The sequence below is a fragment of the Calidris pugnax genome, unplaced genomic scaffold (assembly GCF_001431845.1).
Source record: "Calidris pugnax isolate Ruff unplaced genomic scaffold, ASM143184v1 scaffold162, whole genome shotgun sequence".
NCBI classification, from domain to species: domain Eukaryota; kingdom Metazoa; phylum Chordata; class Aves; order Charadriiformes; family Scolopacidae; genus Calidris; species Calidris pugnax.
In genome coordinates this window covers 796,283-810,042 of record NW_015090900.1, presented here as the reverse complement: position 1 = coordinate 810,042, position 13,760 = coordinate 796,283, and the positions used below count along the sequence as shown (strand labels likewise).

The following is a 13,760-nucleotide window of genomic DNA, read 5'->3' as shown; positions in this document are numbered from 1 at the left end:
CAACCATCTCCCCTACTCTACAAAGTCCTCCCCTACACCATGTCCCTCAGCACTGCATCTAAACAGCCCTTAAACACAGCCAGGGATGGGGACTGCACCCCCTCCCTGGGCAGTTTGTTCCAATGCCCAACCACTCTTTCAGTGAAAAATTCCTTCCTAATGTTCAATCTAAACCTGCCCTGTTGGAGCTTGAAGCTGTTCCCTCTCATTCTGTTGTTTCCCAACTCCCTGTGCATTTCCCTTGTTTGACACATTTCTCAACTCCCTGCCTCATTTTCCTGCTGGAAACCACCACCCCTGGGGTAAAGGTGGCAAAATGGGATGGGCATCTGTGCCCAGCCACCCCACAAACACCACCTCACGCTACCAGCAAAGGCAGATCTGCAGCAAATTCAGGCCACAGTCACCTCTGTAGGCAGGACATGGGCCTGGCAGAGGAGACAGCCATCTCTTAAACCATCAGAGATAAACTCAAGGGAGCTCAGCAGTCAGAGCCTCCCACCTAGAGCAGCTCTAAATCACAGGAAGAGTCCTTTAAATCCAGCCCACGAGCAGAAACCTCGAGGGTGCCAATGACAGCAGTGGTTCTGCAGGAGGAAGCCACCAAAGCTTTGCAGCACCCATGGCCTTGCCCGGTTTTCCCCCCAGAGGATCCCACCCCCCACCTTATTATTAGAGTCTTATTAAGCACAGAGTGTTGATGCTGCAGGAATTATGCTACTCAGAAAGGCCCCGGTGATACTAGACTTACTTCAGAGTCTCTGCGAGGAAAAAACTCTGTTGCATGTTGTCGTGGGTTGGGGTTGTGGTGTAAACATCTCGGATGCCAGAAAAACCAGCTTCTACTCTACAATATTTTTCCAGGGCCTGAGAAAAGAGAAGAAATCTCAGTAACACACCATAGCACGGAGTAACTCATTCATCATCATCAGCTGCATTACAAGTCAGCTTTACAAATCTAATTCCAGGTTTATAATAGCCTCTGTCTCTTACTGAAGAGCGCGGTGATTACTCCAGACTCTGGGAATAAAGCTGGTTCTAATGAAATAGCAAGAGAAACAGAAACCACCCGAGTTAGGTGGTTGATTGACCTTGATGTTAGACACGTAGCAAAAGCAGATCACAAGTGGCCACCCGGGCTGTTTGTGGGGCCTTTTTTGCAGGGCAGCAGACAAATGACAGTTGTGGCAGGGCAGCAGCGAAAGGGCTATTGCATGAGCTAGAAAAAGAGCTGAGGGACTTTCTGCCCGGGAGGTCTTTGTGGGAAGGAGACAGGAAAAAGGGCAAAGGCAGGTTTCCTGATTTTCCCTGGCCAGTGGTTCGGAGTGTGAGGACATTTCAAAGAGAAGGTTGACTCCGTTTTGCAGAGGGCTGTTCCATTAATAGCAGGTTTCCCTGTCTTCAGTGCTCCTCTCCATAACCCTCCCCTGTTTTGACTGACTGATTGACTTTAGCATAGCCCAAAAGGGTGAAAAAAACATTCACAACCATCACCAGAGATGTCACAGTAAATCAAACTATTCCACATATCCCTGCCCCAGTGCTAACGCGTCTTAGCGTCTAACACAATTTAAATGATTTCTGCTCTTTTTATCGACTGAAGGAAATATTTTTGGAAAGAATCCAGCAGGCTGTAGGAGTTCTGAGCTTCCCAATCTTACCTGCACAACCTCCCAGCCCCACTGCCTGTACTTGGGATGGTGTGTCAGCCTCCACATGTACATGTAGCTCTCCACCACTTCTGGGCGTAGGATGTAGTAGCGCTCGCTGAGTCTGGTTGCCATGGCTTCACTTCCAGCATCAAAGCGAAAGGCTTCGGGGCCCAGTTTGGTATCTAGACCAAAAAAAAAAAAATCACACACACGCCACGGTCAATTTGAGGAGGAAGCAAGTAAACAAGACTGTCCAGGTCTTTCAAGTTTTTATGCTGCTCAGGCTGCCAGGATTTAACTAAAGTCAGATGAGCAGATCGGTCGTGCCCGTGTGTCACCTCAACCTCAGGGCTGATGTCAAACCAGGGGCACCCAGGTGATGCTCACTCTGTGGTATGTCTGGGTACTATCGAGGTGAGGATAAAGTCTTTCTGAGGGTGGATACAACGGACAAAACACAGATTTGGATCAGATTTGAGCGAGGAGAGGGCAGGTACAAATCCCCCCCGTGTCCTACCACTTTTGCTCCTAGGAATTGCACTGCTCCTGGCCCCGAGAGCAGAGTGTGTCATTGGAGACAAACCCAGAATGCAGATGAGAAAGAAAGGGGAGGCAGATCCTGTCATAAAGCCTCAAAGAGAAAACACATTTAAAGGAAAATGCAGCCACGCTGCTGACCCTGCTGCAACAGAGCTATGGACACCCCGCTCCCAGGCAGGGGTTTCTATCACAGCTCTCACCCCACCAGACACAGCCATTTCACTTCTGCTGCCTTTCCCCCTGGTCCACCAGCAGCCTCTTTGAAAAGAAGCCATCAGGATGATGGGGAAGCTTTTATCAAATTCACTGGTATTTTATACATAAAACATTAAGGGTACCTTGTTCTTTTTAAGTGTCCCTTACAGGAGAATCTCAATCCCTTGCAAGCATTAGCAAGCACTTGGATCCCTACTTCTGAGCACCAACCCTCTTCCTATCCAAAAACCAGGGAAACTGAGCAGAGAGTTGTTTATGATCATGCCCCAAGGTTTCTCTTGTTGCACCCATGTGTTTACCACAAGGCTGGATTTCAGGGAGTCATTTTAAGGGGAGACCTTATCAATGCCTACAAGTATCTCAAGGGAGGGTTGAAGGAGGAGGGAGCCAGACTCTTTTCAGTGGTTCCCAGTGAGAGGACGAGGGGCAACGGGCACAAGTTGGAACAGAAGAGGTTCCACTCAAATATGAGGAGAAACTTCTTCACGGTGAGGGTGGCAGAGCCCTGGAACAGGCTGCCCAGGGAGGGTGTGGAGTCCCCTTCCTTGGAGATTTTCAAGACCCGCCTGGATGCTCCTGAGTAACATGCTCTGACAAGCTCTAGGCAATCCTGCTTCAGCAGGGGAGTTGGACTAGATGATCTCTATGGTCCCTTCCAACTCTAAAATTCAGTGAAATTCAGTGAAATTCAGTGAAATTTTATTTCTCTAAATATTTTGCACACTTTCCCTCCTGTCTGTGTGGGGATCTACCAGCGCTCGTGGGCTGGACCATTTGCCAGGAGCCAGGGTGCACAGACATTCTCTGCAAAACAATGAGCTCACTGAAATGACAGCACCATCACCAGTGTGGGCAGGCCTGCTACTGTCCTTCCTATGCTGATGGATGCTGCTGAAGGTGAAAATTGGCTCCAGGCACTCCCAACCAGAGGGTTATCAGTGCAGGTGGCTTGTTTTAGTTCTCTAAGTGCTGGGAGACAGGGGGGAAGTTATTTGCAAATATCATTTCGGGTTAGTTTGAAGTTTATTGGGCAAATGTGCTGAATACCAGCTGCCAATATGGGCTTGCTGATGTGGTGAAGGTGTGAAAAAGGTGTGAAATGATCCTTGGGAACAGTTTGTGCAGCCAGACCTGGTCTTGGCAAGGTCCCAGACTGCTGCTTCGCTGCCTGCGAAGTGAGCTACAGTGATGCCTACAAAGAAAGGGGCAGAATCCAACACAAACTTACCCTTATCGTGCTGAAAGCCCTGCAGGCAGAGAACCCAGTCCCCCATTCATCACCAGTCACTGCTCTCCCAGAGCACTGATAAGCACACTGGGTGGTGAAACAAATTTGACTGGACTTGTGGAACAGAAAGACTTAGGGAGCCAAAAGAGGCTGAGTAACTTCATTTTTCTGGCTCCTACCAGCAGCTGCAGGTTTCCAACACTCTCCTGTTGGGCTTCTCAGCTGCTCTGCTTCATATAGTGGGATGCCCTGCAATTAATCACTGTTAATCTCCCTTTTTTGCCTGCAAAGGGATGTGAAAATGATGTACTTTAAGAAGGCAGAATGTACTTTTGAAAGTACTGACTTTTAAAAGGCTGACTCAAACTACAGCCCTGTTGGGAGACGGTTAGTTCTGGGACTGGGGGGGTGGGATGAGGGATTCAGCTCTGGATTCATTTCCCAACTCTGCCTCAGGAGCTCACATCTGCCCGTCCCTCTGCTCCAGCTGTCTGCTGTGTAAAACATACTGATTTCTCTTCTAGATAACCCAGAAAAGACAAGTGAGAATCATACACAGAGATGCAGATGCACAAAATACCCTGCTGACATTTTCTAGGCAGCCCACAGGTTTACCTGAGCGTGCGTAAGACTCGTGACAGGTGTTGGTTATTTCTGCAGCCAGGTCCATGTAATGCTGTTTCCTCTCCTCGCCAGCGTGTTCGGCTCCAAGTGCTATCATGCCCCCGGAGAAACAAGCCAAGTGGCCCATTTTGTGATCCAAGATGCCACCCCTCCATTCAGCAATGTAGGTCAATCCTCCAGCAGACTTTTTGACTAAATGCTTTTCTATTGCCTAAAGGGATGAAAAATCAGGATTTCAAGATACCTAGTGGACAGTAAGTAAAACTTCCTTGCTAAGTATTTCAAGATACTTAGGAGGACAGGAGTGAAACCCACAGAAACCCAAAAATCTAAGACATTTTTGCCTGAAACATTCTGATGAACAATGTCCCCCACAAAAAAATACCGAGCAGCATCCTGCTCCTTACCTCTAGTGCATCGTCGTACATCTTTTTAGCTTCAGAGTCTTTCTTGTCTGACATCAGCCAAGACTTGATGAGATACTCATAAAAGCTGTCCCCGAGCCCCCCAATGGAGACATGGTCTGTAGTGGGAAAGCCAGAAAAGAACTTCAGGTTCATGATGTACAATGAGCAGTTGCTTTACAAAGGAGCAAACAACCATGTCCTATTTAATGCCCTTGTTCTCTCCTCCCTCTTTCCAGGTTCCTGGGGAGAGCTTGCAGCATTTCTTTTTCAAAAAGGAAGAAAGGTGGAAAGTGCAATCAGGAGAAAAATGTTCTGTCATTTTACAAAGCATTAGTATCCCTTACCAAAAGTATTCAGAGGTCTTATTTTGCAACAGTTATTTATACTGCAACTTGAGAATGCTTCCTGTTTATGAAGCAATCATCATAAATCCCAGCCTCATAAACCAAAAGCAGTGGCAGGTATTGATAAATCTCTGTCTCTAAGGAGCCACTGGGTGCTGCCTCCCTGCCTCAGGAAAGGGAGGATGCACGTTGGATCACACGGAGGTGCTGGAGGGACCTCTCAGTCGTGCCATTTGTATTCCTGCCTCATGGCAGGACTCTGTGGCCTGGGGAAGGCTGGGGTTGTTGGCGTATTAAAACGATCAAGTCAGGTACAAGGATGCGCACCGAATATTTTCTCCTGCAGAAATCGGATTTTCAAGGCTATCTGTTGAGAGTACACAGTGCTCTGACCTTACTGGAGAGGAGGATGCTAAAGAATTGCACTGTGAAATGGGCATGACAGCTGCAGGTTTCTGCCTGGGGGGAACTGCTGGCTGGATTTATATCTTTAAACTATACCACAGGGGGAAAAGCGGCGTTCCTTCTTTCAAGCAGCCACCTACTCCCCTTTTTAGAAGAGCAAGACAAATGACCCACCATGGACTGGACCATCCCTGTTAATTAACAGCATCCACCTCTGTGTCCGTGTGCATCCTCATTTCAAAAGGAAGCAGATGCAGCAGGGTTTTCAGAGTTAGCTGGTCAGATTTTTATTTTCCCTTTCACTGTACATACATAAAGTCCCGAGGCTTATTCTAAATGCTAAATCCTACCAACAGAAGAGATCAACAGCCATGCATTTTCCTGACCTGAAGAGCAAATATCCCCGATACAGTGTGTCTGATGATCCAGGGAATAATCCATAGCAAAACAATGAGATTAGACGCATGAAAAAAAAAAAAAAAAAGGAGGGCAGACTATTTGCAAACAGCGGCTGCACAGCCTGTCTTTAAAGAGAAGCTCTGTGATCCTAAGTGTGTCATTCATAAAATCACCAAAGCAGGAGCTCTGGTACATAATTGCTTTCCATATGGCATCAGCTTTGCCAGCATTTGCCTCCCAGGCACTTTGCATAAACAAATCTCTTATTTCAGCAGGGGACCGTCCTTTTAATTTTCTAAAGGTAACAACCGCCCTCAGAAGAGGTACAGAGCTGCCTCTTCATTTAGAAGATCTGCTCATTCAGCCAGGTCAAAGATACACCTTTTAAGAAAATGACAGCAATTCCAAGAAAAAACAGCTTCCCGCAAAGAGCTTTAACGACGAGAGAAAATGAGAGCCTGGCACCTACAGGGACCATCTCTGTGGCGGGCGGCAGCTGCCTCCCTGCTTTGGTCCTAATCTGTTTCTTACCAGCAGCATTCGAGAGGCAGAAGAGGCTGCTCAGCCTTTTCCCCTCCCTGGAATATGGAGTCAGACCACAAGGTCGTATTAGGAGCAACCACCACAAACAGCCTCTGCCACGAGCTGCCCTCTGGATGTGAAAGTCTCGGAGAGAGGTTATCCCTAGTCCTTTTGCAATCACAGAATCACAGAATCTTCTAGGTTGGAAGGGACCTTAAAGATCATCTTGTCCAACCATCAACCTAACTGACAAAAATAGACACCCACACAACAAACAAGGAGCATCATCACTAAACCAGACCTCCCAGCACTACATCAACCCCTCTTTTGAACACCTCCAGGGATGGTGCCTCCACCACCTCCCTGGGCAGCCCATCCCAATGGCTGAGAACCCTTTCAGTGAAAAAAATTTTCCTAATGCATCAGCCTGTCCCAGAACAAGCAATCAGGAACTACTTTTAATGAGCTCCAAGAACCAGCAACAGGCCCCTCTCTCTGTCAGCAAGGGGTGGGAGCAGGTCAGTACAATGAAGTCAAATTTGCAGACATAAATAGAATTAAATTAGTGGCAGAAGAGATGAACGCTGAGTCTCAAGCTGAGTATTTTAACCATCTGAATTAAGAGCACAGCTCTTTGGTTTCCCAAAGATCCTGTAACGATCAGTTATGGCAATGGACAGGCACTTCTATTCCTCCCAGCACCAATGAATAGGCAGAATTAATGCTTGTGTCTGGGAAAATGTGCGGTGTGGCTGCCAGTTGAGAATAACCTAAAGAAAATGGCATCTCAGGGGGGCAGTAGGGGATGGGAGATTAGCTTTTCAAGTGGAACATATTGCAACAACTCTGCAGAGACAAATGTGGAGGGGAAGCTGAACTGCTTACAAAGAGATTGGATAACTTTGAAGATCAATTAATGGGACAAACACAGAAGCCTATTTTCTTTCCTCGTGGCACTGAAGGACAGCTCTGGTTTAATGGGACAACTGCAACCATCCAAGATGCTTTGCTGGGACACCTTTCAAGCCAAGCCCTGTCAATTGCCATTAGAGGTGCCCATGTGGCAGTTGAAGGTCAGGGATTGCTCACAGCCAGGGCTCTCTCACTGCCTCAGATGATGGCAGCCAGGCAGCTGCCCTCAGTTACAATCAGAGCTATTAATGCAGTCGTTAGAAAGCTCTGGAGCAGAGCAAAGAGTGCAACGAGACATGGGGACAACCAGGTAGTGCAGTGACTCAAAGAAAACTGCTTAAACAACATAAATGCAATCCACTGACAGGTTAAAAACGGCTTCTACAAAGAGAGAGTTTTCTTTCATTTGACAGAGAAACACAAAATCCAGCAAACCTCCCTTGCCAGTCCCTAACAGCAGGAAGTTGAGGTCAGAGATGTGGAGCACAGAGCCAGAAATAGCCTCTCAGGTTCCTACTGGAGACCAAGCTTCTGCCCTTTGGTGGCACAAAAAGAGGGGTACAGTCTCTTCTCCAGGTAAGGAAAGTAAATAACCTTTCCCTGGGTACCCTGCTTCAAGTATTTCCTTGCTCTTTTCAAGCCCTTTCCTGGTTATTGCTCCTCTTTTATATCAGAGCAGTGTCTATTTATTGCCCACGTCTCCAGTGCTGGGTTCCCACCAAGAGAAAAGAGCACCTAGATGTCTCACCCTCCTCACACAAAACTGCACCCAGGGTGACAGGTACAGAAATGCACACAGGAGAACACAGCCCTAGATCTTCGGGGGATCTGAGACTCTCTAAGCCCTCTGCCTCTTTGCACCCACAGGGACAGGTACAGAAATGCACACAGGAGAACACAGCCCTAGATCTTTGGGGGATCTGAGACTCTAAGCCCTCTGCCTCTCCAGGTGGTTCCCTACTTGCTGCAGCACACTCAGGAAGCAAATCTCATAGTGCTTCTGCTCACATCCTTCACGTGCAACTCCCAAGTAGGTCTGTGGGCTATGTGATGACTGCAGGATGAGATCTTAAAGAGATGTACTGATTTCTAATATCTGTGTGATGAACCATGTGCCATTATCCTCCCCTCTGCAAGGGAGGCCCTAATTCTCTCTGGAGGTGAGACGCTCAGCTGGAAACAAGGCTGATGGACTAAGTGTACAATTACTATATTGCATCTTACAAATCGGGCTGCATTATCTAATCACGTGTACAACAGGCTGCCTGACATGACAATTCCTTGGCTCGCTGCTCTGACAGTTGCTATTGCTTCCTAAAGAAGAATGGGAAGACTGAAATGCTCCAGGCAGGACTCTCTGATACCTACGCTGCACCCAGTTGCCTGTCACCGGGCTGAGAAAGTTGGGATAAAGGCCCTGGGGCTTCTCAACTCTGTTCAGGACTTTGCGGATGTTCATCACCTAGGAGAGAGGAGAGACAAGAACTGTGTTACTTCTCTGCTGAAAAAGCTGACAGTTTTGCAGTATCACTGAGAATTCATCAGTGCTGAATGAGCACAGCAGCCTGTAACGCTGGGATTCATCGTGTGAGCAGAGCCCAGTGACAGGGCTCTCCGGTGCCAGGGCTGTGATGGAGAAACTTTCCTGCTGGACTCCCCAGCACAAGCTTTATCCAGCTCTGGGGGGTTTTAGAAACAATTCTAAAAACGCCTGCAAGGCCCCAGGTCAGCAGGCAGCGGGAGCAGTTCACTAACAGTGGTCCAGAAGGATTCAGGATCTGGGTGGAAATGTATGAGACGTGGAGGGTGATTTTTTCCATGATCCAAAGGGAAAGGAGTGGCAGGGATGAGTGACTCACACAGTACTTAAATTCACCATGCGGTCACTTAACATGATGAATTGGGGCCTTTAATTTCAACAACAGCCAGCTCCTTTAATATGCTAGAACAGCCGTACTTATTTTCTAAAACCTCCCTTGGTTTCACCCCCATTAAATCCAACAGGCCTTTCCCATAAGGGACAAAGTTAAATGGTATGCAGCATAAATATTCTATTATAACCTACAGAGCAGCTAATACACTCTAAACCTTTTATAAAATTAGACAATTTGTAAGCCAAAAGCTGGCTACAGACTTAAGTCGACGCTTCCAAGTAAGTCGTCAGGCTGGATAATATTTACTGAAGTTTAGTAGCATGGCATATTAATGATATGTTTGAATAAAAGACACAGATGGACTTTATTCTTGCTAAAATCACACAAGTCCCAAGCTGCAAGTTAATGAGTTGATCTGTTCCTCTGAAGTAATTTCCCAGAGGATGGGCTGTTTGAGTCCACATCATCCTACATTTTTTCTCTCAGAGGGTGTTAGGATGAACGCGAGACTTTTTCTGTGCCCTCAGCTCAGGAGAGTCCAGGAGAAAGGTTCTGTCCTTGTCCCTCTCAGGGCTTAGGAGGAAAAGAGGGAAACATCAGGCTGGGGACAGAGGCTTGACCCTGCCTCAAAATGCCACAGTTTGAACCTTGAGTATGGATGCAATTCTAGTTTTTAACGGTGCATCTTCTTGCCCTTGTGTTTTCAGTGCTCGTCTCTCTTCCCCCCTCCATTTCCTTCACACACATTTTCTTTCCGTTCCACTGTTCCCTTCGCTGGTTTTTCCTCAGCTCCCCCCTTCCTCTGAGCAATCTGTCACTGTCGTTGTTCTAGGCAATCTTTAGCTTGTCTCCTTCATTTCAAATCACCAGCCTGTCTTCATCTTCCCTACAGAGTTTCCTGGGTTTCTAGTTTTCCTTCACCCTCTGCCTCCCTCTCCCGCTCACCCCTCTGTGACATCCCTCTTGCTCACCCCCCTTATTGCTTTCCATACACTCCATCCTATTCTCCATTTTGCTCTCCTACCTTCTTCTTTCTCTTTCTTCCTGTCTCTTCTGCAAATCCTTTCCCTGTTTCACAAACTGACAGACCTGCAAACATTGCAAACATCTTGGGAAAGCACCATTTTGAGCTACCCCTCAGCAATCCCAGAACCACTGTCTGTTTTCACCCCACTGTGGGACTCCGGACAGGCCCCATTTCCTTTGGGCTCATGGGGGCAGTTTGGGTTTTAACTGGAACAATTTGTCTCCCTCAAAGCTGGTTCCTCGGGGACGTGCAGCGAAAGCTAATGACTCGCTGGTATCCAACAGCATATTTATTAAGTTCCTCTCACATGCATTACAAGATCACTTGTGGAAAAAAAAAAAAAAAAAAAAAGCTCAAGGTAATGTATAATATTAATAGATTTTCAGTTACAAGTTGCACAAAAGGAATCCAATATGTCAACTGTCAGGCCTTTCCTACCCACCAAACCTCAGCAGAAATCTTGCTGGCTGGAGCATAACATTTAATGCCTGTTTAAAGTAAAAAGGTCTGCAAGTACAAGGCACTGCTATTAGGATATCAGAATTAACAATTATCTTTGCAGTCTGCATCCACCAGATGGTTTAATTTTGGCCGTGCCCTTGTCTGAGGAAGTTTTTGCTACAACTTCACACAACTGAGATGTTGGGAACAACATCCCCATCTCCCCAGTGACGGAGAGGCAGATGAGGGCCCTGACCCCAGGAGCATAAAGAAACCAATTTACTGAACACCAAATTGGGAAGTACTTGCCTTTTCTGCAAACACTGGGTTGCCAGAGAGCTCCGAGAGGTGCAGGAATTCCAAATGCAAGGTACCAAATTCTGCTAAGATGCTGCTTCCGGCAGATGCCCAACCCCAACTCCAACTCATGCCGCTGCAAGGAGAAAAAAAGGAGCTTTTATTGCCAGGAAAACACAGCCAAAGCCTGAGGTCACCGCCCCAGTGCAGATCCTGCCCTTGTTATGTGCGTGCAGCGCACACCAGGGGTCAACAGGGGCCATGGGAAGGACATACATAGATTTTTAGGACTATCTCATGGAGCAGTTCTAGTGGGATGGGGCAGTAGTTTTACAAAGGATGGGGCAAAACGCACAGACTGCGCTTACTGGGAAACTGCAGCTTTTGTGGGAGAGGAATTAATCCCTCCCAAACAGATCAGCTTAAAGCAAACTTGGGAAGAACGCTGAGAACCTGCCCTACGCAAGACATTTGGGGATAAAATGTGTCTCTAAGCAGTCTGAACTCTCACATCTCAAATGTCCAACAAGGCTGCTATTTTATGGAGAATCCAGACTGTCCCTATCCACCTCGTTTAAACACGATCTCACTCTTTTTATATGTTTATGGCACTGACATTCCCAGTGTATGATGGTTTGCAGGGGGATAAAACCTACACCATCAACGCTCGGGGAGAGATGCCACTGGGCAAACCTGACTGTAAGGAAAAGCCATGGGGAATTTCATGCCTTGCAAGAACAGGGGGGTCAGCATAAACCTACAGAAGCTGCCAAACATGTCTGGAGAAGCCAGTTAAACAAAGTGCCCCTACTTTTGACATCCTGGGATCCCTTCTCAGTTTCTGTTTGTCTCCCCTCACCCTACCAAATCCATGCAAGGAGAAGAATCAGCACCAAAGCAAAGCAAGGAGTCCCATTCTGGGGATGAGGAGGGCATCACTTCTCCCTTAAATCTGAAAGAAAACTAACCAGAGGACACGGGATGGCAGAAGCTCTTCCAACCACTAACAACCTCACTCTTGGATTTGCTTTTACACTCGACCACTTCCTTCTTTTATCCCACCACTACAGATCACAGCTCCAGCCTCTCTGAAATCTGCACAGACATAAAAATGACCCATATCCTTAAGCCTCGGCCTCAAACCAGCCTCTGCAGGGGCTGGCCGAGGCAAGCTTGGCTAAGCCATCTCAGAAGTGACGTGGCTTTGATTTTCACATCTCTTAGCGAGCGCTGTTTGCGGTCGGGACCGATGAGGTAACAGGTTTCCAGTGCTGGGGGGGGCGGGGGTAACACTAGATGGCGCCTGAAAGCTTGGCTATTAGAAGAAAAAAGAGGTTTTTGTTGTTTACAGGAGGCTAAAACGAATGATCTTTCTGAGAAGGGGGGGAAAAAAAAAAGTTTCCCCTCCATGTGATGTACGGAAAACCATTTCAGGTCCAGAGCTGTTTGTTTCCCCTCCAGACAAAAGGAGCCATTAGATAAGCAATGTGTTCACGCTGTTTCAAATTGCTCAGTCACTGCCAAGAGCCAGCCCTTCCCACAAACTGTCAGGAGGCTGCACCACCAGCTTCTCCCCTGAAAACACTGTGTGCAGCTAAAACGGGCACCCCAACAACATCGCGTGCCGCCGGCAGAAATCTCCCTGTGCAGGCAGAAAGCTCCTCCAGTCTGACCAGGATAAAGCTGGTTTTAATAGGGCATTGGCTGTTATCTGCTGAAACTGGTGGGTGCTGGCCCTGGGATGGGTGGGCTAAACCATCCCACTGCCTGCTCAGATCTATAAAGAGTCAATTACTTTTTCTTTATTTACTGCACTGAAGGGACGTTGTAACAAATACGATCTCACAAAAAGAAACTGCCTTCTGAGCTAGTTCAAATAAAAAGTGCTTGGAAGCAGCCAAAGGAGGCTGTTTGTTGTGACAGTCACTATGTGGGGTGATAGTGGCCAACACAACCCTCCCCTGGGATCTTCTGTCCCGAAGACACAGCCAGGCACTGCCTGCAAGGACCGTGCTGCTGGAAACCCAAGCCCTGGGTTACAAACCACAGGAAAACTCTGGGAGAGGTGGTCTGGAGGAAACAAGTAGGTCTGCAATGTGTCCCTGGGTTAAAGAGCAGCCTGAAATGACCCCCTGCAGGAAAATGTTTTGTCAGCATTACAGACTGGACAAACTGGGTCTTCACAGCTGCCCTGTTTTATAACATCTCAGAGGAAATTACAGTTTAAAGGACCCTGGTCTTCAAGGCAAAAGGAAATGCCCGAAGCTCTTTTTATCCCCCAGATAAGTGGGTCTTCCTTAAACACTGTCCACTGCAAGCGTGGACTGAAAATGACTGTATCATCTCTTTCCTTCACAGAGATGAGGCAGGAAAACAGTGCCAAGTCAAGAGTGAGAGTGGGAGAGGACAACGATGAAAAATCTGGAGGTGCAGAGGGTTTAGGGGAGATGTGAAGGAGAGAGGGGGCCAGGACCGTGGAACAGGAGGCACTGGGAGAGAAATCGCAGTGCGACACACAGGCAGAGAGCAGAGAGCAGCAGCTGGAGAAGACAATGTACTCTAGGACCTGGCAGACAACGTGGCAGTTGGACCAGCAGGATGGAAAACAAGGCTGTATGAGATGTGATACAGCGCCTGTGCGGGAGCAGAAGGCCACAGGGAAGCACATCAGCAGAGAGGGGACACGAGAGGAAAAGGTGGCGTGAGGTGGTAGGAAGAGATAAAGGCAGTTTGCTATGGGAAGAGCTGGGGGGGTTGGGTGTCTTTGTACTTGGGTCCTCAAAAATGTATACACAGAATTGACTTAATGCCTGCTTTTGTTTGTTTCCAATTTCCAAATGTCATTCTTAACTCACCCCCCCCCCCCCCCCCC

General features: G+C 47.6%; 1 protein-coding gene across 2 annotated transcripts in view; it reads right to left on the bottom strand.

The window, feature by feature from the left end:
• The window catches only part of MAN1C1 (mannosidase, alpha, class 1C, member 1), a 48,231-nt gene that overhangs the window by 1,698 nt on the left and 32,773 nt on the right, over positions 1-13,760 (bottom strand). Inside the window, exons 5-10 of one of the 2 annotated variants that reach the window (XM_014948698.1) lie at positions 10,901-11,024; positions 8,618-8,711; positions 4,668-4,783; positions 4,252-4,471; positions 1,662-1,834; positions 752-867 (exon numbers count right to left, since the gene is read on the bottom strand). In XM_014948698.1, coding sequence (XP_014804184.1) covers positions 752-867; positions 1,662-1,834; positions 4,252-4,471; positions 4,668-4,783; positions 8,618-8,711; positions 10,901-11,024 — 843 coding nt within the window. Of the gene's footprint in view, positions 1-747; positions 868-1,661; positions 1,835-4,251; positions 4,472-4,667; positions 4,784-8,617; positions 8,712-10,900; positions 11,025-13,760 lie in introns of those variants that run through there. The other variant, XM_014948699.1, reaches the window with a different exon arrangement.